Here is a 25,710-nt window from a genome sequence, read left to right on the forward strand (position 1 = left end):
CTGCATAGCTTTCTCAGGGTTTGGTAGTATGCTTCTGCATTGATAGTGGTTCCTCGTTGCATGAAGTCGACCAACAAAACACCATGCATATCCCAAAACACCGACGCCATGATTTTGCACTGGGACAGAGTCTGTTTGGCCTTCACCTTTACAGGCAAGTGTGTGTGTGTCTCCATTCCATGCTCTGTTGGTTCGATTCGGGCGTGATATGCGAAACCCATGTTTCGTCTCCAGTTACGATCTGACTCAAGAAGCCGTCACCTTCTTCGTCATAACGAGTCAAGAACTTCATCGCACACTCAAACCTTTAGTTTTTGTGGTCCTCTGTTAGGAGTTTCGGGACCCAAGGGAGTACAGTTTCCTAAACTTTAGGTGTTCAGAAACAATGTTGTAAAGCACTGATCTCGACACGTCAGGAAAATTGTTTGAGAGACCTGTTATTGTGAAGTGCCTGTTTTCACGAATCTTCGCTTTACATGAAGCCACCAAATCATCTGTAATCAAAGAAGGGCGACCGGAGCGGTCCTCATCATGGACGTTGTCACGGCCATCTTTGAATTGTCGTACCCACTTACGCACTTTGCTTTCACTCATAACAGTATCACCGTACACTTTGCAAATCTGTCAATGAATTTCTGCAGACAGGTTCCTTGATGACAAAAACCGTACCACTGACCGAACCTCACATGTGGTGGGCGAGTTGATAGTCTTAAACATTTTGAAAGCACAGAACAGAACCGTACAGGTTAGCTACAGAGCTGAAACTGAGCACAGTTGTTCCCGAGGCATGCCAGTGCACGACGCACGTGCTCGTTGCGACATGCGCGCGAATTACTGTGTCTACAACAAAACGGACCTTACTTAAAAAACATGCTTCGTATTTTGAGTTGTGTTCACTGTTCTGAAAGCTATATTAACATTATGTTTCTTGAAAGTGTTCATGATCTGATGGATGGCTAGGCTATTGTAGGTGAATGTGGCAAAATTAGTTTTATTAGGTTTGTCTGGTATGAGATTTGTGGAAAAAAATTTGATTTTATTAATTAACCGATTAACCATCTCGACTTTAAATCCACTGATTCTGGCAAGGTCCCTTATATAGTTTAGTTCAGTTTTTAAGTCAATAGGAGAAAGTGAGATTTACAAAGCTCTATAGATTAAACTGTAGAAAGATGTCTGTTTTTGGGAACTGGGATGTAAAGAGGAACTTCCTATGTGTAACCTCTCCAAAGGGTAAGGTTACAATTAATAGGTTTAATGAAGAGAAAATGTTTGCTACCGTAATGCATTCACCAAAAGTACTCTACACTAGGCATGTCAACATGTACGTAACTAAATTTGCAAGCACACTAATCACAGAAAATAAACAAACAGTTTAACCAACATGACTGTTAAGAAAGGATAACCGGGAAGCGGCAGGGAACCATATCCAGGCGGTGGAAGGTATTGGTAATACTGAAGAAGCGAAGTCAATGTAATCCTAAACTTTACTTAACAATTTGGATTCAATTTCATATATAAAGCAATAGCCAATATACCATTAAAATTTTGACGGCATTATTTCAACAACCATTACAATTTACAGTTTACATGAGGGTAGCATTTAGTTATTAAATTTCTTTTATACCGGAACATCACACATGACGTTCAACTGTCGTGGCGTTACCTTTAAAAACCCAAAACAGTTTGAAATAAATAAAAGGAAGGTAACGTTATACTCAAGTGAAGAGATACATCTAAGGAGAAAAATATTTACGTATAATCATGGAGCAGAGCATCTTCAGTGGGTAGCCCCCTCAAAAACACTTCTGAGAAAGGGCACCCGACCTAAAGATGAACATTCCACGATGAAGCGGAATGAATGAGACAGTCCCGAGGAAAAAAAATTACTTATAAAGATTACTTCGAAAGGCGTATAACATTTAATTTACAAAACAACAAACGGGAACCATCTCTTAACAAAGTGAGGTGACTTACCGAAACGGCTAAGTCATAATGATAACATTTGGAAGCAGAAGGAAACACGGGTACGCTCCGGCAAGATAAATTAAATGAAACACTACATCTAAAACTGAATACCTGAAAAGTTAAAAAAAATAAACAGTGCTTACCGGATGGCGGGGCCAAGAAGACCCGTACCTTGGAAGGTGACCGTTCCCTTCAGTGGTCAAACAGAAAAGACGCCCTCGCAGAGCAAGGCTCCAGCGACAACGCTTCTTCCCGGAAATTATGAAATCTTACCACGGCCAATGAGCGTACGATGTTTTCCTTCACCTACCAATCACATTTCCTTTTATTTTCTCCAATAGGAGCGCAGAAAAAATAGTGCTGACAAAGAACATTTAGGAAGCCTCTAGAAATTACGAAATTGATGCAACTTTACGAAACCGGAAATCTCCCACGCCGATGTGGCGAGTGTGGTACAGGATGCACCAGAATTACCATGACAATCAAATAATTTTAAAATCATATCAACTTCAAACAAATCAAACAATTCCAAAATTCACATACTGAGGAGAAACCAAAACAAACAATTGAATAAATACTTTACATACATAATTCATCGCCGTCTTCCGAGTCCAAATAATCAGATCCCAATAATTACAACACTATGGTTATCGGGGATTGTGTGGGTTTTCTATAGACTTGAAATTCAAATGTATTATTAATACGTGTAGCGATTGTGTGGGTTTTCTAGAGACTTGAAATTCGAATGTATTATTAATACGTGTAATTGTTACATCTAAAACATTTATGAACCCTTGTCCTCGTCCTCCTTACTGAATTTTATGTTGGGGTCAGTTTTGTTTAAAGTTTCTAAGATTTCACTACTGTTAGTGGCATTTTTGTCATGATTACAAAAGTGTCATCCACATATCTCAACCATAGACATATACCGTTAATTTGTGTTTTTATTTTTGTGTGCTAGATGTCGGGTAAGATGCCGGATATTGGGTCACCCATCACTAAGCCTCTTTGCTGGTACGTTTTCCCGATAAAAGAAAAAAGTTATTTAATACGAATGTTAATATCTTCATAAACTGATCAATTTCCAGCTTACTGGGGCCGCTATTTATAGAGATATTGTCATGGATGATAATGACAGTTTCTTTGGTCGGTATATTTGAATACATATTAACGACATCAAAGGAGCACATTACTTGGTTTGGTTGTAGACTGAACTTACTTAAAAATCACAAAAGTTAATTGAGTTCTTTAGAGGTTGTTTATTGTTAAAGACAGTGTTTTTTTTAAACCATGGATGTATTTTGAAAGTTTGTAGTTCGGGCTGTTACGACAATTGATTATCGGATGTACTGGGATGTCTTTTTTGTGGACCTTAGGTAGGGCTCTTGCCACTGGGATGCTGGGATTCATATTAATAAGTCTTTGTTGGTCCTGTTCTGTGAAAAGAAATGCTGAATTCTTAACAATAGTTTTTAAATTTCGTTGTACTCTTACTGTTGGATCTTTGTTAATTACTGTGTAGCTCTTATCACTGAAAAAATCCTCTGTTTTTTTGATATACACGTCCTTGTCTAGTAAAACTATTGACCCTCCTTTGGAGGCTTTTGTAACCAAAATGTTACTGTCTTCTATTTTTGTTCTCATATTCTACATATGCTACAGCTGAAGTTATCTGCAAGAGTGATAGAATCATTAAAATGTTCATGAAACTGGAGAACTCTAAGTACACCATCATACAAGTGTATGCCCCACAAACAGGCTGCATGAGGAAGACAAAGAGAAATTTCGGCAAGACCTGGAAGATACAGTTAATGAGGAAAATGTTATTATTATTGGAGATCTAAATGCGCAAGTTGGGGTAGACAGACTTGGGTATGAGAACATCAATGGTCCACATGGATTTGGACAAAGGAACCCAGAAGGAGAACAACTATTAGATCTGTGCAGAAGAAATGATCTTATAATCAAAAATACATTCTTCAAAAAAAGAGACAGTCACAGAATAACAAGGTACAGTTGGGATGGCCAGTATAGAACATTGATTGACTACGTAATCACAAATAAAGATGGTGGCAGGTACATCACAGATGTAAAGGTCATCCCTAGTGAAAGCATGGACAGTGACCACAGATTGTTGGTAGTAGACTTCAAATATAAGGCAAATGAAACGCAGAAACTTACTACGAAAAAACCAAGGGTTAAAACTTGGAAGTTGCAAGAAGTCCAAATAAAGGAAGAATACAAACTGCTGTGAGCTTGCATCCGGGAGATAGTAGGTTCGAATCCCACTATCGGCAGCCCTGAAAATGGTTTTCCGTTTTCACACCAGGCAAATGCTGGGGCTGTACCTTAATTAAGGCCACGGCCGCTTCCTTCCAACTCCTAGGCCTTTCCTATCCCATCGTTGCCATAAGACCTATCTGTGTCGGTGCGACGTAAAGCCCGTAGCAAAAAAAAAGAATACAAACTAAGGATTCAACAGAGTTTGCCGAAGTGTGAAGTAACCAGCGTTAATGAAGAATGGAAGGCCTTCAAAGACACCTTTGTGGGAGAAGCCAAAAACCTATGTGGAGTTACAAGTTCTATCAAAAGAAAAAAAGAGACACCATGGTGGAATGATAGAGTGAAAACAGCAGTGAAAGAAAGAAACTAAATAAAGAAGGCACTGGATAAGGAAAAACAAAAACAGGGACAAGAACGAAATGAACAAGAAATACAAAGACTTCAAGGAGTATACAGGAACAAGAAACTTGCTGTAAGGAACATTGTAAGGGAAGAAAAAGAGAAGAAATGGAATGAGTTTGCAGACAAACTGGAAGAGGACAGTAGAGGAAATATGAAATTGCTATACACAGTAGTGAAAAACAAGCGAAGGGATCAAGAGACCATAAAAGCAATAGAACGTGATGATGGAACTCTGGCACAAGAAGAGGGAGAAATTAAACAAGAACTCAAGATCTATTTCGAAAAGCTGCTGACTGGAGATACAGAAAACATAACAACGGATAGAGGAGAGCCAAGTCGAGGAACCACAACTGAACCACCAATTACATGGCTTGAGGTTGAAAATGCGCTCAAGAGCATGAAGAAAGGAAAGATAGTGGGCATAGATGAACTAAGTACAGATATGCTGAAAGCAGCGGGAGTTCCAGGAATCCAATGGCTTTATAGACTGCTCAACAAGATATGGAAGGAAAATACTATTCCTGAGGACTGGAAGATGGGCATCATTGTACCTCTGTTCAAGAAAGGAAGCCGATGAAAATGTATTAATTACCGTGGTATCACACTACTGTCTCATGTCCTGAAAATATTGGAAAAAATAATAGAGACCAGAATCAGAGATATTGTTGAACTAATTTTGGAAGAAGAGCAGTATGGTTTCAGACCAGGAAGGTCAATTACAGACCTTATATTTGCTAATGGAAAAATACTGGGAGAAGAACTTTTTTTTTCTTTTTTTTTTTTTTTGCTAGGGGCTTTACGTCGCACCGATACAGATAGGTCTTATGGCGACGATGGGATAGGAAAGGCCTAGGAGTTGGAAGGAAGCGGCCGTGGCCTTAATTAAGGTACAGCCCCAGCATTTGCCTGGTGTGAAAATGGGAAACCACGGAAAACCATCTTCAGGGCTGCCGATAGTGGGATTCGAACCTACTATCTCCCGGATGCAAGCTCACAGCCGCGTGCCTCTACGCGCACGGCCAACTCGCCCGGTAAGGGAGAAGAACAAGCCTTTATTTCTAATATTTTTGGACATTGAGAAAGCATACGATAGTGTACCAAGGGAAAAAATTTGGCATTGCATGAAAGAACTTCAAGTGCGAGACAGCCTCATAGACAAAGTGAAAATGTATAGTGGGAACAGAAGCTGTATTCAAGTAGGATGTGGTTTGTCGGACTGGTTTGAAACAAAGAGAGGAGTGCAGCAGGGCAGCTCATTGTCACCACTTCTATTTATTATTGTAATGGATGTAGTAATGAAATCTATTAAAAGGAAAGAACATGGAGATATCAAAGCCTTCACATTTGCAGATGATGCTGCGATCTGGAGTGACTCAGAAGAGGAACTGGGAGAGAGAATACAAAGCTGGAATGAGGAGTTTAAGAAATATGGTTTAAACATCAGCAAGACCAAGACGGTGGTGATGAAAGTGTATGGGGAAGGAGCAGAACCAATAGTCATGTTAAATGAAGCTCAACTGGACAGCGTTCCAGTTTTCAAATACTTGGGTAGCGTTATATCAAATGACAACCTAGCAAAACATGAGGTGAACAATCGAATCAATAAGGCAACACAATTTTACCACCAGGTAAGACACCTGCTGTGGGATGAGCAAATACCCATGAAAACAAAAATGACATTGTACAAGTCCTATTATACACCAATTCTTACATACAGTCTCGAAACCACAACACTGACCAATAGAGATAATTCCAAACTTCAGGCAGCTGAAATGAAATTCCTACGCACTATGATCCAGAAAACCAGGAAAGACAAGATTAGGAATGAGAAAATTAGAGAAGAAGTAGGAATAGATGATTCTCTCCTCAATAAGATTCAGATATCAAGACTGAAGTGGTTTGGTCACATGAAGAGGATGCCAGTAAACAGAACTGCAAGGAAGGAATTTGACAGAAAAGTAGAAGGAAGACGACCCGTGGGAAGGCCACGAAGGAAATGGATAGATTTAGTTAAGAGCGATGTACTGCTAAGAGGTCATGATTGGGACAAGTTGGTGGAGGAAGAATGGTACAAGGACAGGATGAGATGGAGGAGGCTCATATACCACACCCGGGAAACTGGAGATGGTTTAGGATGATGATGATGATGATATTCTGTATTAGTGTTTGTTGATTGGGATCAATATTTGTGTTGAGTTCCTCAGCTAACCTAGGTAATTTCTTCTTTATTTCAGTTCTGATGTCACTTTTGTGCTTCATATGGGAGTTTAGATATATTCGCCTCTATCTCGGCCACAGTAGTGATAATGTCCACTTCTTTTTGTTTTCTAGGCCAATTATATTTCGGACCTTTATTAAGGATCTCCATCTCCGAAAACTGTATGTTTGTTAAATTCTCTACTGTAGGAGTGTTAGTATCTGTTGGAATTGCTTTTCTTTTTTTCAACATTTTGTTTAAATGGGACTCTTAATAGTTGTGTTAGTTTCTTGTCTAATGTTGCTTGTTTCCTATCTAATAAGCACATCAATTTGTAATCCAGATGTTGTTGGAATGAGTTCCATTCTAATGGGGTCAAAGCTTGAGCTGCTATAAAATGAGTCCTATAATGTCGCAAATTTAATTCGGTTTTCTTTTTATGTAGAGTTTTAATTTTGTTTCTTAGCCATATTTCCTTCACTTTGTTTCGAACTCTGTTCAGATTGAAATTACTTAAGATATTTCTTTGCATTGGTCTCAGAAATTTTGGGATCAATTTCAGTTTCAGACATTGTTTCAGAAATGCTATGTCTTTAGTCAATTTGCATATTTTGACTTTAAGACTGAGAAACTTTTTTAATAGAGAATTTGCCTGGTTGGCTGCTACATTACAAGTTATTATTCTCATAATTGTTCGGTACTGAAAGTGACTTTATATCAAGAATATTACGAGACTATTTATTGAACCACCTATGCAATACATTCCACAATTTATGTGGTTAGATTTTTACACAGTACTACAGAGTTCTAAGGTGCATGTTTCACCCTTTTTTTAATGGGCATCATCAGCCTAACTCAATCCTAATACAATTATCTGTGGGGCCTATATATCCTTACAATGTGATATTAGACAATTAGTGTTGTAACATTGTGGTGTCTTAAAACTAGCAATACATAACATCTAAAAATATAAACAGATACTGAATTTGTTTAAAAGTATTGATAAATAAAAATAAAAAGCATAACTTAGTCAGTCTTAAAACATTGTGTCTGAAACTAAAATGAATCTTCTTCATTTTATAGACTATTAAACTTATGTGGCCTTCAGTACTCGAAGTTCAAAATATCTGAAGGAACATTCAACCCGCAAGTAAACTAACACTTTTGTACTGTGAGAGATCAATGTTGGTTGTATTTACACATCATTATACACTAGTGTCCAAAAGTTGAGCATAAGTTACGAGTAACCAGGGCAACAGGAAATAGACCGCAAATTGCACGACATATGCACCGTGTTCGCTATATATAGGAAAGGAGTGTTCCCTGCTTTGACTAGTGACGTAACCGCAAGGTAAACACAGCCAGTGCCTGTGCCCCATATACTCTCAGTCGTGTTTGCCCTGTAATAGTGTGCGGATTGTAGCCTCGTGGTGAACGTGACAACATAATGGCACGACGCCATTTGAACCCCGGTTTGCAGGGTAGAATACTCGGCCGCCTGGAAGCACGCCAGACAAAGACCGAAGTCGCCGTATCCTTGAATGTGCCACAGTGTCATTTCCAGACTTTGGAGACGATTTTGAGACACAGGAGATGTTAGTCGAAGGCCAGTACCAGGTCCACCACGGGTAACCACCCCACAGCAGGACCGATATCTGGCCTTAACACCCGACGAAATCAGAGTACACCTGCAAGACAATTGATTCACAATTAAGTATTTATTTATTTTCCACCTAGTCGATACAATGATTGCTTAAGGCAATTTTTAATGGTCAAAAATGGTACATGTTTCGTATATTATCAACATCTTCAGCCACATAACACTGTTTAGATGAAAAATATATAAAATTGACAAAGTAATGCTTTAGAGGAAGTGTCCTTAAAATTAACATAAGAGATCTTATGACAAAGTAATGTGTCCTTAAAATTAACATAAGAGATCTTATGTTAATTTTAAGGACACTTCCTCTAAAGCATTACTTTGTCAATTTATATATTTTTCATCTAAACAGTGTTATGTGGCTGAAGATGTTGATAATATATGAAACATGTACCATTTTTGACCATTAAAAATTGCCTTAAGCAATCATTGTATCGACTAGGTGGAAAATAAATAAATACTTAATTGTGAATCTATTGAAGTGCGATACGGACCATGAAGCTGATTTTATGTAATGCAAGACAATTGTCGGCGGAGCTTCCAGCCGTCTCAGGGGTTGCCGTTTCCTGGCAAACTGTGTACTGGAGGCTCAGAACAGCAGGGCTGTTTCCCTGACGCCCAGTGGTGAGCGTCCCGCTCACTCCAGCACAGAGATTTTAAGCATAGGTATTATGAGACATTCTTATTTATCACTTAAGCTACAAAGCCCTGTTCACATCTTGTTACAGATAACTCACAATCCCTCACATGATTGCATAACTCTGCAAAGGACGTTGTATTTTCAAGTTCTTCTTTATGATCCAGCTGATCACCTTTAAATTTTAGCAGCAGTTCCATATAATATCTGACCATGCAACTTTCACTTATGTCATCTAAAGCTCCATTTAGTTTACGACTTGTTGACAACATTAGCAGTAATACCTCACAGCACAGCCAGTCCTGTTTTATAATGATGTGTAAATACAACAGACATTGGTCTCTCATTTGACAAAAGTGTTAGTTTGCTTGCAGGTCGAATGTTCCCTCAGATATTTTGAACTTCGAGTGCTAAGTTAAATAGTCTATAAAATGAAGATTCATTTTAGTTTCAGACACATATATTTTTAAAACTGACTAAACCGGGCGAGTTGGCCGTGCGCGTAGAGGCGCGCGGCTGTGAGCTTGCATCCGGGAGATAGTAGGTTCGAATCCCACTATCGGCAGCCCTGAAGATGGTTTTCCGTGGTTTCCCATTTTCACACCAGGCAAATGCTGGGGCTGTACCTTAATAAAGGCCACGGCCGCTTCCTTCCAACTCATAGGCCTTTCCTATCCCATCGTCGCCATAAGACCTATCTGTGTCGGTGCGACGTAAAGCCCCTAGCAAAAAAAAACTGACTAAGTGATAATTTTTTATTGTTATTTATCAATACTTTTAAACAAATTCAGTGTCTGTTTATATAATTAGATGTTTTGCATTGCTAGTTTTAAGACACCACAGTGTTCCAACACTAATCGTCTAATATCACATTGTAAGAATAGATAGGCCCCACAAATAATTGTATCAAGATTGAGTTAGGCTGATGATGCCCATTAAACAAAGGGCGAAACATGTACCTTAGAACTCTGTAGTACTATGTAAAAATCTAACCACATAAATTGTGGAATGTGGATGATGATGGTTCAATAAATAGTCCTGTAATATTCTTGATATAAAGTCACTTTCAATACCAAACAATTATGAGAATAATAACTTGTAATAAAGCACGGTGACCGCACGCGATATAAGTTGGGCTGAGGCAGCTGCTGTAGCGCAGAGTACAAACACCGTGCGCTTGGTCTGTGTTTATATGAGATACCCTGTATTTGACATATCAAGTAAAGTTACTAAGATATATTGTAAAGAAATCCACACTTTAATACAAATATCTACCATTTATACCAAGGACAGAAATCTTGACTGAAATTGTATGTTTTCTCTATTACTATAAAATTCAAGATTTAAATCTCCAATTTTGACATTATCATCACTGAAAATTTTGCAACTTTTGAACTTCAGTATCTTTTTGTTTTGACTTAGGTTGAGGGGAATCACTGATTCAATTCTCTTCCAATGATGATGAAACAAGACTTTCACCTTGTTTTGTTGGCGCGCCCTAAGCCAAAAGTCTATATCATGTCTCAAAAGCAACTGGTTAAGGTGGTTGTGACATGTAGAGAGAATGTCAGGTCTGTCAAGAAAATCCACAAAGGAAATCCAGGTGGCAGAAGATGGAAAGGAAGGCCTCAAAAACGATGGTGGATGATTTGGAGTAGGATTTAAGAAAGATGGGAATATGAAGATGGAGGAAGTATGCTGAAGATCATGAAGACTGGGATACAAATGTCAGACAGCCCAAGGTCCTTCATGGACTGTAGCACAAAGGAGCAAGTAAGTACAGTATAGTCAAAACCACTTTTGCTAGATTCCTGATACGGGAGAAAACCGTTTAGTTGAGACAAATACAGAAATACAAAAACAAACCAAAACTACTGTAGTTTCAGTATGCTTATGTGATACAGCACATCAGTTTATAGAGACAAGAAAACTGAAAGAGTACCTCTACTCTTCATAACAAAGAACCAAGGATAGAATGACAGAATTTATGGTCAAGAAAGGAACTGTAGGGAACATGACCTGTGAGGAGCTGCAGACACTAGAAACAAACAAGGTATTCAAGATAGGTATCCCTATACAACACCTAGATCAAGCAAACAGGGCGAACTTCTGGCCTAAAGGTGTTCTTGTGCAGCCATTTCAATTTCCAAAAGCATGGATTTGATCTGGACTGAAAGGATCTGGAGAAAAATGAAGATAGAACATGGAGGGACTTGTAAGTACAACCAGCGTAAAAGAGCATATGTTTGAACAATATGACTTAGTCGTGTTAACAGAAACCATGCTGACTACGGACTGGACACACAAAAGTGCATACACAATTAACATCCTAGCCAGGCACGGGAACAGAGGAAGACCTATAGGGGTTTTCATATGTCTCCTAAAGATAAAACTAACACCTTTTAAGTTCATCCACAAAACAGATACACACATGGTACTATGCATGTATCTACACTCAGATATGACATCAAGCAAAATTATTAAAGAAATCTTGCTCATTCTGGGAGAGGCAACATCTGAAGATACACTAATACTGGCAAGAAATCTAAATTGCTATTTAGATAAATCATCACAAAAGACACATTCTGTATTCAAATATCTTGAAGAGGAAGTACCAATCCTTGTACATAACAAGGAAATTATGACATACATATGCTATAACAGGTCGACTGCAATTGACATAGTCTTGACAAATAGGAAGAACATTATCCCAATAAAACAAAGCACAGTAGTAGAGACTTACAGAAAACATCTTCCAGTTGAAACCATCTTAGAACTAACAAATATAAGAATACAAGAGAACAGAGGAATAAGGAAGGTATCTAGGAAAATAGACCCAGTAGCAATAGCACACCAGAATGTCAATGCAGTGCTAGAAATAATTTCAGACGGGGACTTTGATAATAATAATGTTATTGGCTTTACATACCACTAACTACTTTAATGGTTACAACATAAGAATGATAATGAAGCCTCCACCTTATCAATACATTTATTTATATACTATTAATTACAGTAATCAACCCCTCGAGGGTCATCCTCAGCTGTCATATACAAATATAGTTATTAAAATATCACATAAGAAAGTGTTGTACATACATGAAAATTGACCATTTTGACTGGTCGTTTAAAATAAATTATATGTTAAAATGGTAAAATGAATCCTTTCTTCTTCAATTATAAAAAGATTACGTAATGTAAAAAACAAGTCCTTATAATGTTCTTGTTGATTTGATAAGCGTAAATTGAGATTTGTACCATTGTGTATGCACTGATGTTCTTAAAGTGATCACTATTTTACATTAAATCTTATAATTAATTATTAAAAACATTTCGAAATTTTATTCTTCTGATGATTATGTTGCTTATTTCACGATGTCCTTCAGTTGGTAATATGTGTATCTTGAAGTGGAGGAAATAGGTCGTAGTTTAATGTTTGGTTCGATGCATTGCCTATGTACTATATTCATAGTATATACTAAATGCTGAGTTAATAGTAATGCATATTGTAAGTATAAAAATTTGTTTGGTTTGCGACATGCACCTTAATATGACGTTATATACTATGTCAAGTGTCAAATGGTTTACATTTTTTAATGTCTTAAATGATAGCTTGTGGGCTTCTTTCTATATGTTGTAGGCTGTGATATCTGTAAACAGAAATGAAATGTATAAGAAACGGCGTTTGATGGATTTGTAAAGAGTAAAGTTGTGTGTATTGTACTTACTTTGGGTGTTGACACTATGTGCGTTGCACGGCAGCACGTCGAGTTCTGTTACGTGTTAGTCTGTGGCTGCTGCTCGCGGCTGTAGAGGGGAAGTTAGGAGGGGTAGGAGGAGCGGCTGTTGGGGGAGTAGGATTAGAGTGGGAGGTGTCTTTGGGCGGTTCTTTTGTATGTATCGGATGTTGTTTCTTAACTCTTTTTAGATAATTACTTTTTAGGTGGGGAATAACTGCGTCAAAAAGGATGTTGGTTTTTTCTGTAATTTCATTCAAGTTAAAATTTGGATTGACGTATTGGTCTAGGTTTATGTAAAATTCTTCCATGATACTGAGCAAGGGGCTCTTGGGGTTAGTACTTAGGATTTGCATGTCATTATCAATATTTGTAAATTTGTGTTTATGGTCTTCAATATGTTGTCCTATGGCTGAAAAATGTCTATGTTTTATTGCATTTATGTGTTCGTTGTATCGTATTTGGAAGTTCCTCCCAGTATGTCCTATGTAACTGGCCTCGCGGTCGTTACATTTCATGCGATAGACTCCTGAGTGGTTGTATCGATTTATATTGTTAACAGATTTAGAATTATGTAAGACATTGGCATTGCTGCGTGTGGTTTTATAGGCTATTTTTAGGCCTCGTTTTTTAAAGATGTTCGTTATGGGATGTATATAGCTGTTGTTATAGGTGAATATTACGTAGTCCTTTTTGGTTTTTTCAGTTCTGATTAATTTGGATTTGGGTTGATTTTTTATTTTGTATATGATCTTATTGATCATTTCTCTTTTATATCCATTCTGTCTGGCTATTTCATGGATTAAATTAAGTTCTTTATTTAGTTATTTTTTTGTTAGTGGTATGTTGTAAGCTCTATATAATCATACTATAATATGCAGCTTTCTTGTGTGCGTTAGAGTGGGTAGAGTCTATTTTTATTGTATTGGATGTGTGAGTGGGCTGTCTATATATTTTATATGTTAAATGGTCATCGTGCCTGGTTATAGATATGTCTAGATAGTTTATGGTGTAATTGTTTTCTGTTGTCTTTGTGAATCTTTGGGGACCTATTCCATTTAATTGTTCTAAAATTTTGGTTTCATTAGTGTGTCTATTGTCTATTATAACAAATCTGCACCAGAAGAGGATATTATCTAGTTTTTGGATTTCTTGGTGTTCCATGTGATCTATATAGATTTCAGCTAATATACCTGATGTTGGGGATCCCATTGGTAAGCCTTTTTGGTGACATATAGTGTCATGAAATTTAAAATAGTTGTTGTTGATAGCAAAGTGAAGTAATTTTATGAACTCTTCTATTTCTAGAGTACTAAGTTTGCTGTAGTTTTTAAGATTAGATTCTATAATTTTTATGTTTTTTTGTGTAGGTATGTTGGGGTAAATGTTTATTATGTCATATGATGCTAGTCTATGGTGTTCTATTTTTATTTCTTTAGTGATATTGCAGAATTCTATTGAGTTTCTTATTGTTTTTTTGGCTAAAAATACGTAATGTTTTTTAAGAAATGTTTGAATAAATTGTGACAATTTGTAAGTAGGACTTGGTTTATAGTTTATTATGGGCCTCATGGGAATGTTGTCTTTGTGAATCTTTGGGTATGCTTTAGCAGTGGGTAGTCCTGGGTTCATGGTGATGAGTTTCATAGTTTCTTGTTCGTTTAAAAGAAAATGGGTGTTTTTTAGTAAAGTTTTTAGATTCCTTTGGATGCTGTTATAGATATGTCTTTGTTTTTGAATTGAAAAGTTTCATCTTGGAAACAAGTTTTGGTTTTGGTTATGTATTCGTCTTTATCCATGATGACAGTTGTATTGCCTTTATTAGTAAATTGTTCTGTTTGATTTTGTTTTTGAGTTTTTTAAGTTGTGTATAGTTTTTGGTATCTTGATTGTTGTTCTCCTTACTGATACTATTGATGTACGGTGGTAATCTTTTCTTAATTTCATATCTGATTTTGTCGCGTTGTTCATGGGGTATTTTGTTTATGGCGTTCTCGGTTTCAGTAATGATAGAGGTGATATTTTGAAATACTGAATTATTTCCCCAATTATGTTTAGGTCCCTTACTCAGTATAATGGATTCTGTTTCATTGAATGTTGTGTTTGTTAGATTTTTCATTGGTAGCTGAAATATATGTTGATTGTTATCGTTAGGTTTGGTCAAATGTTGTCTGTTGAGTGCGTTATTCTGCGTGTCCTGGCTATGTGATTGTTTTAATGCATTTAACTTCTTATTTAATGTGTTAATGGATGGCTATATTAGTTATTTTTCCATTAGTTATTTGCTGGAAGTTGTCCCAATAACTGTCTGGTAGGTCATGAGAGGCTTTCAGATGTGTTTCATAAAATTGTGTATTGAGGTGGTGTTTTTTCTTGTACAAGAATTTGATTTCTTCTTTTAGCCAAATTCGGTTTGTCTTTTTCTGTGTATTACGGGTTTGGTTAGTGTTCCTATGTTTGTTGTTGTATTTTTTGAGAAATTTTGGTATTACATCGTTTAATAGACATTCTTTTAAAAAGGTGATGCTTTTGACTACATTTGTGATTTTGATTTTTAAATTTTGATATTTATACGCCATTCTTTTTGCCTGGTTGGCTGTCCTATCATAATCTATAAGCTTCATTTCCGTATTGATTGTAGCTACGACATAAGAATGATAATGAAGCCTCCACCTTATCAATACATTTATTTATATACTATTAGTTACAGTAATCACAGTACCGGTTTCGACCCCTCGAGGGTCATCCTCAGCTGTCATATACAAATATAGTTATTAAAACAGCACATAAGAAGGTGTTGTACATACATGAAAATTGACCATTTTGACAGGTCGTTTAAAATAAATTATATGTTAAAATGGTAAAATGAATCCTTTCTTCTTCAATTATAAAAAAATTATGTAATGTAAAAAACAAGTCCTTATAATGTTCTTGTTGATTTGATAAGCGTAAATTGAGATTTGTACCATTGTGTATGCACTGATGTTCTTAAAGTGATCACTATTTTACGTTAAATCTTATAATTAATTATTAAAAACATTTCAAAATTTTATTCTTCTGATGATTATGTTGCTTATTTCACGATGTCCTTCAGTTGGTAGTATGTGTATCTTGAAGTGATCTGGATACTTTCTATGAGGAAAAAGGTCGTAGTTTAATGTTCGGTTCGATGCATTGTCTATGTACTATATTCATAGTATATACTAAATGCTGAGTTAATAGTAATGCATATAGTAAGTATAAAAAATTTTTTGGTTTGCGACGTGCACCTTCCATCAAACGCCATTTCTTATACATTTCATTTCTATTTACAGATATGAGATATCACAGCCTACAACATATAGAAAGAAGCCCACACACTAACATTTAAGACATTAAAAAATGTAAACCATTTGACACTTGACGTAGTATATAACGTCATATTAAGGTGGAGAGAAGGAGGTGCAGGTTGGAACAAAATAGTTAGAAATGGCTGTGGAAGTAAGGAGAAATTGAAGGAATTTACAAGGAAATTGAATCTAGCAAAGAAGGCAGCTAAGGATAACACAATGGCAAGCATAATTAGCACCCATACAAATTTTAGTGAAAAATGGAAGGGTATACATAGGTACTTTAAAGCAAAAACAGGTTCCAGGGAGAACATTCCAAGAATAATTAATGAACAAGGGGAGTGTGTATGTGAGGATCTTCAAATGGCAGAAGTATTCAGTCAGCAGTATGTAAAGATTGTTGGTTACAAGGATAATGTCCAGATAGAGAAGGTGACTAATGCAAAAAGAAGTATTAAAATTTACATATGATAACAATGACATTTACAATAACACACAAAAGTTGAAAACTAGAAAAGCAGCTGGAATTGATAAAATTTTGGGGGATATACTAAAGACAATGGATTGGGATATAGTGCCATATCTGAAGTACTTATTTGATTATTGTTCAGTTGAAGGAGCTATACCAAATGAATGAGTTGCTATAGCCCCTGTGTATAAAGGAAAGGGTGATAGACATAAAGCTGTAAATTACAGGCCAGCAAGTCTGACATGCATTGGGTGATATGAATAAACCAGAGACGCATCTCTTGTCTCATAAATATTTAGACATGTCTCAAATGTATATGAATAAAAAATCGATGTCTCAGCAGTGACTTTTGCTCCTTGAGACACAGCTCGTTAGCGGATACTCTCGGAGACACATCTCCAAATGAATATAAATAAACTGCAGCTTAGTCTCTCTGAATGGAGACTAATCTCAGAATTTCTTGAGACTGCCCAGAAGGTGACTCAAGGCGATAGAATCAGGCTGAAAACGTGATGGAATTTATGATAGTTTTACAACGGAGAAATTTTTTTATAAAGCATGAAGAGATTCTCTCGAACATGATTATAAAGATTTCTACCGTTTCCGAAAAGAAAATGTGGAATGGTTAGCACAACATTTTCTGGAGCCAATACACGATACATTTATATAACAATAATAATAAAGATGATGACGATGATAGCCATTAGCGATAGGATTTACATGCATCATAAAGTCTAAAATGTTCAAAATCAAACCAGAAATATGCAAAACTATGCAAAATACAATTCTGAAAATTTTCTTAGTAATTATTAAATTAATTTAATTATTCTTCATCTATTCCACATTTGTGATTTTTTCTGTACGTTGACATTTTTTCTATTCACAAAATACGACTAATATTTTATAAATAAAATTAATTCACAATCACGGAAAAGGCCGAAACAAAACATAGCTATGTTTAAGATATGACTTACAATTATTCAAGACTTTCATTACACACTTTGTCCTGCTCCTTAGCTGAATGGTCAGCGTAGTACTCTTCGGTTCAGTGGGCCCCGGGTTCGATTCGCGGTCGGGTCAGAGATTTTAACCTTAAATCCTCAACATTACTGCAACTCACACACAACACTATCCTCCACTACAATAGCATGGCAGATGACACCCATCCTCGTCGGAGGGTCTGCCTTACAAGGGCTGTACCAGGCTAGAAATAGCCACACGAAATGTATTACCTATTATTATTATTATTATTATTATTATTATTATTATTATTATTATTAATGCCTTTGCTGGCGAGATGTAGTGTTTACAATGCACTATGTCTTCTGGTATGGGCTATATCAAATTTGTTACTTTCATTGACCTGTCTCAGTCTCATCCTTAGCTTTGACAATATGAAAGTGACGAGGTATGAGTGATGCTAGTAATACCATTGCTTATGCAGCCAGTCCCTGTTACGAATGGTATGGAGATATTGCTCATAGGGTCGGTTGGTGCATGCATTTCAGCGGGCTTGGCAGACTGATTTGTAATAGCAGGGGCTGGCTCGGTGAGGAAAGCAACGGGAAACTACCTCACTCCTCATTTCCCTAGTACGCCTCTTCAGTGACGCCTAGGCTATTTATGACAGCTGTTGGCGAAGCTGCAGAGGATCAAACCAGCCTTCGGGCTGATATCTGGAAGGATATTTTTCTCAAGTCTGAAAATTATCGCTCTCTATCACATGTTGGCCAAATCGTATTGAAAAAATGCGTGAGCATCTTTGGTCCTGGTGTAAGCTATCCCGTTTATGTTTACTTCAAGTGCCGCAAAATTCCCTGCCCATGCCTTTTTCGATTGCACTGTTTCTAAGTTTATTTAAAAGTTTGAACCGGCAGCTCGTGCACTTGAGAAAAATATACTGTATCTGGTTTCACAACATTTAACAGATTCGCATAATGACATTATTCGGCCAATGATTTGCTGCCTCTATGAGTGCTGCTCTTTCTCAACCATCGCACTAAAATCTCACTTGCGCCGAATACTACAAAGGAAGCATTTGGTTTGGATCAGACAGATTTCGATGAAACTTCGATGAATTGTCAATCCACCTGTCTTAATGGTATTGCTGATATTCACTTTATCATAAAATCAACGACATTGTTATAATTAATTGCTAAAGAACAACTGGGTGGTTTGCAGCTGTATTGACCTCGCGTATGCACTGTAGAAATTCACTGATAGTTCTATTTTAAAGTTACATTAAACGGTGCACTTTAGATTGAAAATTAGATTCTGACAACATGAACAGAATGTCTTGCTTGTCAAACCCATTTTACCAACATGCACAGTATATGAATATTTCAAAATATTAGGCTTTTAATACATCTTTGTTGTTTACAATTGAAGCTAAAATATGTAATATGAAATCCTCGTCATTTGTATATAAACTTGCATGCTATAAACAGCCTTAAACTTTCGGATTCTTGTTGAGAGTCATTCATTTTGTCACACTGCGGGTAACCTATATAACGTCAATCATGCAGCGATGTTCTGATGTCTTAATTGATCATCCTACGATGTTTCATTGAAATTGCTGCCATCTACACACCACGTTCCATTTAAACCAGGGCAAAAATTTACTGTCAATAAATACCGGTACGAAAATATTATTTCACGGCAGAATAGTTATCATCATTGAGTTCCAGATGTCTTAGCTCATCATGTTACTAACGTTAAGTTTCATTGCAATTTGTACGGTCCAAATCGAACAACTCCCTTGTTAGTTATATTCGTTTATGAATATGGATAGCATTTTGTATTATTTCTATGTTTTGAATGTTTGAAATTTAGACAGTTTATGCAACAGTATATAGGTATTGGTTGTATATTATATACCGGGTGAGTTGGCCGTGCGGTTAGGGGTGCGCGGCTGTGAGCTTACATCCGGGAGGTAGTGGGTTCAAGCCCCACTGTCGGCAACCCTGAATATCTTTTTCCGTGGTTTCCCCATTTTCACACCAGGCAAATGCTGGGACTGTACCTTAATTATTTTTTGCTAGTTGCTTTACGTCGCACCGACACAGATAGGTCTTATGGCGACGATGGGACAGGGAAGGGCTAGGAGTGGGAAGGAAGCAGCCGTGGCCTTAATTAAGGTACAGCCCCAGCATTTGCCTGGTGTGAAAATGGGAAACCACGGAAAACCATCTTCAGGGCTGCCGACAGTGGGGTTCGAACCTACTATCTCCCGAATACTGGATACTGGCCGCACTTAAGCGACTGCAGCTATCGAGCTCGGTGTACCTTAATTAAGGCCACGGTCGCTTCCATCCCACTCCTAGACCTATCACATCGTCGCCATAAGACCGACCTATCTATGCAGAAACACCCCTAGCTATGCACAGGTATGATCAATAAACTCTTCATATTCGTGAAGAATGAAGTGCGAAGCATGTTTAAAAAGTGCTTGAGTGACTTTCAATGACCGCGGAAAATTATCCATTTGAATGTGGATCCTAAATGTGATGATAAATACAATGTAACTTCTTACACAATATCTTGAAGGAAACCTTCAATCAGTTGTTCCCAAGCTGGGGTGCAAGTAGACTATACCAAGTGCACGAGCCACTATGTTTATGTAAGCCTAGAAAGAATTGAAATAATAACTGTAGTGATTGTTGAATATTGATTAATACGAAAGGTATAGTTTGCAGAATAGGTTCCCAAGTGAAACACAACTGAAGAAGAAGAAAAGGCTGTCAAGAACTATTCTAAATGAAAAAAAATATCAGTGGGGGTTCCATTTCAGTTGTACTTGTTTGTTCTGCTCTTTTCTCCCTTTCATGTAAAAGATTTTTTCCATTTGGAGTTGCAAAACCTGTTTTTTCACTGAAATGAGTTCTTTTGTTGTTTCAAGAACACACTGTCGCTTTTCAATCTTTTTCGCTTGTAAATCTAACACTTGTGTGATTAGCTGCCATCCTCGGAGGCCCGGGTTCGATTCCTGGCTCTGCCACGAAAATTGAAATGTGGTACAAGGGCTGGAACGGGGTCCACTCAGCCTCGGGAGGTCAACTGAGTAGAGGTGGGTTTGATTCCCACCTCAGCCATCCTGGAAGTGGTTTTCCGCAGTTTCCCACTTCTCCTCCAGGCAAATGCCAGGATGGTACCTAACTTAAGGCCACGGCCGCTTCCTTCCCTCTTCCTTGTCTATCCCTTCCAATCTTATCATGCCCCCGTAAGGCCCCTGTTCAGCATAGCAGGTGAGGCCGCCTGGGCGAGTTAATGGTCATACTACCCAGTTGTATCCCCCGACCCAGAGTCTGAAGCTCCACGACACTGCCCTTGAGGCGGTAGAGGTGGGATTCCTCGCTGAGTCCGAGCAAGAACCGACCCTGGAGGGTAAACAGATTAAGAAGAAGAAATCTAACACTTTCATCTGTTCCAACAAAACCACTCTTTGCAGCTCTCCGATTGTTAATTCACTCGTCGGCTGACAGATACCAGAGCCAGTGTGCGAGAGTCATCTCAAGCAGAAGGAGACAAGTCTCGTTAGCGAAAAACAAACTTTATTCATATACATGACGAGTTCTGTCTCGAAAGTAACTTCCGTCTCAATCCTCCTTCGAGACTTGTCTCCGAGTTACATCTCATTTTTATTCATATCACCCATTGTATGTAAGCTTTGGGAAGGCATTCTTTCTGATTATATTAGACATGTTTTTGAAATTAATAACTGGTTCGATAGAAGGCAGTTCGGTTTTAGGAAAGGTTATTCCAATGAAGCTCAACTTGTAAGATTCCAGCAAGTTATAGCAGATATCTTGGATTCAGGAGGTCAAAACGACTGTATTGCGACTGACCTGTCTAAAAGCATTTGACAGGGTAGATCATGGGAGACTACTGGCAAGAATGGGTGAGTGCAATTGGAATGAAAGAGGAAGTTGGCTGGTTGAATTCTGCACCGATCATTTATTCCATTGCTAATACTTGGTTCAAGCACCACAAACGATGGCTGTATATGTGGATGAGAACTGGAAACACTGGAAAGTATCAAACAGACTTTGTTATGATTAGGCAAAGATTCAGAAACCAAGTGCTGGAATGCAAAACCTTCCCAGGAGCACACATGGACTGACCACAACTTGTTGGTCATGAAATGCCATCTGAAGTTGAAGAAATTGAAGAAAAAAAGGAATGCAAGGAGATGGGATCTAGACAAGTTGAAAGAAAAGAGTCTGAAGGATTGTTTCAAAGAAAATGTTGCACAAGGACTAAATGAAAAGGCTGAAGGAAGCAAAATAGGAGAAGAATGGACAGTCGTGAAGAATGAGGTCTCTAGGGCTGCTGAAGAAATGCTAGGAAGAAAGGAAAGATCAACTAAGAATTAATGGATAACTCAAGAGAACTGGACCTGATTGATAAACAACAAAAGTACAAGAAGGCAAAAAATTTAAAAGGGTAGAAAAAAAATACAAAAGATTAAAGAATGAAGTGGATAAAAAGTGCAAGCCAGCTAAGGAAAAATGGCTGAAGGAGAAGTGCAAGGATGTAGAAGGTTGTATGGTTGTAGGAAAAGTAGATGTTTCATACACGAAAATCAAGGAAACCTACGGAGAAAGGTAAACTAGGTGCATGAATATTAAGAGCTCAGATGAAAAACCACTTCTAGGGAAAGAAGGCAAGGCAGAAAGATGACAAAAACATATCAAACAGTTGTATCCAGGTACAGACTTAGATGATACAGTTCTGGAACAAGAAGAAGCTGTTGATACTGATGAAACAGGAGACCCAATTTTGAGGTCAGAATTCGACAGAGTTGAGAAACCTAAATAGGAACAAGGCACCTGGAATTGACGACATTCCCTCTGAATTACTGACTGCCTTAGGAGAAACCAGCATGGAGAGGTTATTCCATTTAGTGTGTAAGATGTATGAAACAGGAGAAATGCCAATCAATTTTTGGCAGAATGCTGTTATACCTATTCCTAAGAAAGGTGGTGCTGACAAGTGTGAAAACTACTGCACCATTAGTTCTGTATCTCATGCATGCAAAATTTTAACACACATTATTTACCAAAGAATGGAAAGACAAGCAGAAACAGAGTCTGGAGAAGATCAATTTGGCTTCAGAAGAAATGTAGGAACACGTGAAGCAATCCTGATTTTGTGTCTGATCTTAGAGGATCAAATTAAGAAGGGTAAGCCCAAATATATGGCGTTCATAGATCTAGAAAAGGCATTTGATCATGTTGATTGGACCAAGCTATTTGAGATTCTGAAGGTTATCAGAATCAGATATTGAGAAAGAAGAATTATCTACACATCTGTACAAAAATCAGTCTGCAGTGATAAGAATCAGGGGCTTTGGAAAAGAAGCAGCAAAATTTAAAGAAAGGCAAGGTTACAGTTTGTGCCCAATACTTTTCAAAGTTTATATAGAACAGGCAGTAAAGGAAAACAAACAGGAATTTGGGAAGGTAATCACAATCCAAGGAGAGGAAACCGAAACCCTGAAATTTGCTGATGATATTGATATTTTTTATCAGCGACTGCAGAAGATCTGGAGAAATTGCTGAATGGTATGGACAGAGAAATTGCTGAATGGTATGGACAGAGTTTTGGGTAAGGAGTACAAGATGAAAATAAATAAGTCCAAAACAAATGTAGAATGCAGTCGAACGAAGTCAGGTGATGCAGATTAGGAAATAAGGCCTTAAAGAAAGTAGATGAATATTGTTACTTGGACAGTAAAATAACCAGCAATGGCAGAAGTAAGGTGGACATGAAATGCAGACTAGCACAAGCAAGAAAGGCCTTTCTTAAGAAAAAAAACTTTGCTCAATTCGAACAGTGATATAGGTTTGTCTTAGTTTTTGCCTGGTTGGCTATCACATTACATGTAACTTATCATACTAAGGTATGATATACGTATTAGAAAGATGTTTTTGAAGACTTTCGTCTGGAGTGTGGTATTGTATTGAAGGGAAATTTGGACAATAACTAGCTCAGAAAGAAAGAGAATAGAAGCTTTTGAAATGTGGTGTTACAGAAGAATGTTGAAAGAGAGATGGATAGATTGAATCTCAAATGACAAGGTAGAGCCCACTGAATCGAACTGGTGAGAGGAGATCGATTTGGCTAAATTTGACCAGAAGAACAGATAGAATGATAGGGTACATCTTAAGACACCCAGGACTTGTGAAGTTGGTTTTTGAGGGAAGTTCTTTTTATTTTATTTTTCCTAGTTGTTTTACGTCGCACCTGACACAGATAGGCCTTACGGTGACGATGGGACAGGAAACGGAGAGGAGTGGGAAGGAAGCAGCCGTGGCCTTAATTAAGGTACAGCCCCAGCATTTGCCTGGTGTGAAAATGGGAAACCACAGAAAACCATTTTCAGGGCTGCCAACAGTGGGATTCGAACCTACTATCTCCCGAATACTGGATACTAGCCGCACTTAAGCGACTGCAGCTATCGAGCTTGGTTTTGAGGGAAGTGTAGGCAGTAAGAATGTTAGGGGTAGAACAAGGTATGAATATGACAAGCAGATTAGAGAAGATGTAGGATACAGCAGTTAAGTAGAAATGAAAAGGTTAGCACAGGATAGGGTGGCATGGAAGGCTGCGTCAAACCAGTCTATAGACTGATGACTCAAACAACAACAACAGTGGCCAAAATCGACATGATAAACAATTATACACTGGGCCATGGATATCAATCAATCAATCAATACTGATCTGCATTTAGGGCAGTCGCCCAGTTCAAATAGTGGACTGCAAAGCTAAGCCACATTAATCTTCTACGGTTACACCCTCTTCATACCCATAAGACAGCATAATTTCCTAGAATATAAAAGTTCTGAATGCGAATCTCAGTTGACAATAGTACAGTATATGGGTATCATACATATAAATATTTTGGCTCTATACCTTTGCTTGTTATCTAATTGAGAGACAGCAGTCAAAAGTTTTGAATGTTCTGTTGGAGATACTTCTGCATCTGAATGTTCCATCTCTTCACCTTCTATTTCCATACCCCGAGTCATTGCTATGCTATACAGCTGCAACAAAAATGTAATTGTATTACCATTATCAGGATTCACAAATTATACACACGAAATAAATATACAAACAATAGTTCAAACATACAGTATAATGATAAATATACATAAATAAATAGTGTACTGTGTACTGAAACATGTTCAAAAAGAGAACAGGATAATCTTAACCATAGTGTCAAAGGATAGGTTAGGAAACATCCTGTAAAGTAATACTTCAAAATCGCGACCTAACGACAGAGACATAACTCATAAACATTATAAATAAACAGCAATATAGTAAATAAACAGCACTAAAACCAGCCAGAAAACTAATGTGCTCATACTACCTGCAAACCCTAAAAGTACATCGCCCAGCCCACCAGTCAAAACAGAAAAATAAATACCGGTCCACGTGGTTTAGGCTACAGTCAGTGTCACCAACCGTTGCCTACGATGACAAACTATGAGCTCAGGCCAGAGTAAAATATAGACGGCTCTGGCTCAGGCATATGGTAACCCGTTGCGCGGTCAATGGCCTCCATCATAAAATATGCGTGATCAAGTCATTCCATACGCCAGGTGATAAGTGTAAATGTGAACTTTGCAACAAAACATGTACAAGATGCCATCGATACCGTCTACTCAGTTGCGCAAAAAGAGTGAAATCTCTCATAGAGTACAGCAAGGAAAACTAACTATTTAAAAATGCCATTTAGCTTTCTGTTGGTTTGGTTTGATTAGGAAACGTTAGTGTAGTGATGTTTTTACTGAAATTTGGTTTTAAAACTGTTTTGATATATTAGGACGTGTCGATCGTATTGCATGCCTGGATGTAATTCATATTACAGCAGATGCACTTACATTCAGATCAAGTGTACTTAATGCATCGTGACGATTTCGTAGCAAATACAGTACAGACAATACGCGACACTTACGGATTTCGCCTTCATAAAATGGGAGACAATTCGGCGGTGGCACTCCTAGTGACTTGACCTGAAAAAATC

At 37.6% G+C, this 25,710-nt stretch overlaps 1 protein-coding gene across 1 annotated transcript in view; it reads right to left on the reverse strand.

The window, feature by feature from the left end:
• LOC136857558 (U3 small nucleolar RNA-associated protein 14 homolog A) overlaps positions 1-25,211 on the reverse strand; it is a 175,802-nt gene extending 150,591 nt beyond the window's left edge. The window contains exons 1-2 of the mRNA XM_067136318.2: positions 25,054-25,211; positions 24,597-24,727 (exon numbers count right to left, since the gene is read on the reverse strand). Of these exons, the coding sequence (XP_066992419.2) occupies positions 24,597-24,712 (116 nt within the window). The 5' untranslated portion in view covers positions 24,713-24,727; positions 25,054-25,211. The remainder of the gene's footprint in view (positions 1-24,596; positions 24,728-25,053) is intronic.
• Between the last annotated feature and the right edge of the window lie 499 nt (positions 25,212-25,710).

Source organism: Anabrus simplex, chromosome 1 (assembly GCF_040414725.1).
Source record: "Anabrus simplex isolate iqAnaSimp1 chromosome 1, ASM4041472v1, whole genome shotgun sequence".
NCBI classification, from domain to species: Eukaryota; Metazoa; Arthropoda; class Insecta; order Orthoptera; family Tettigoniidae; genus Anabrus; species Anabrus simplex.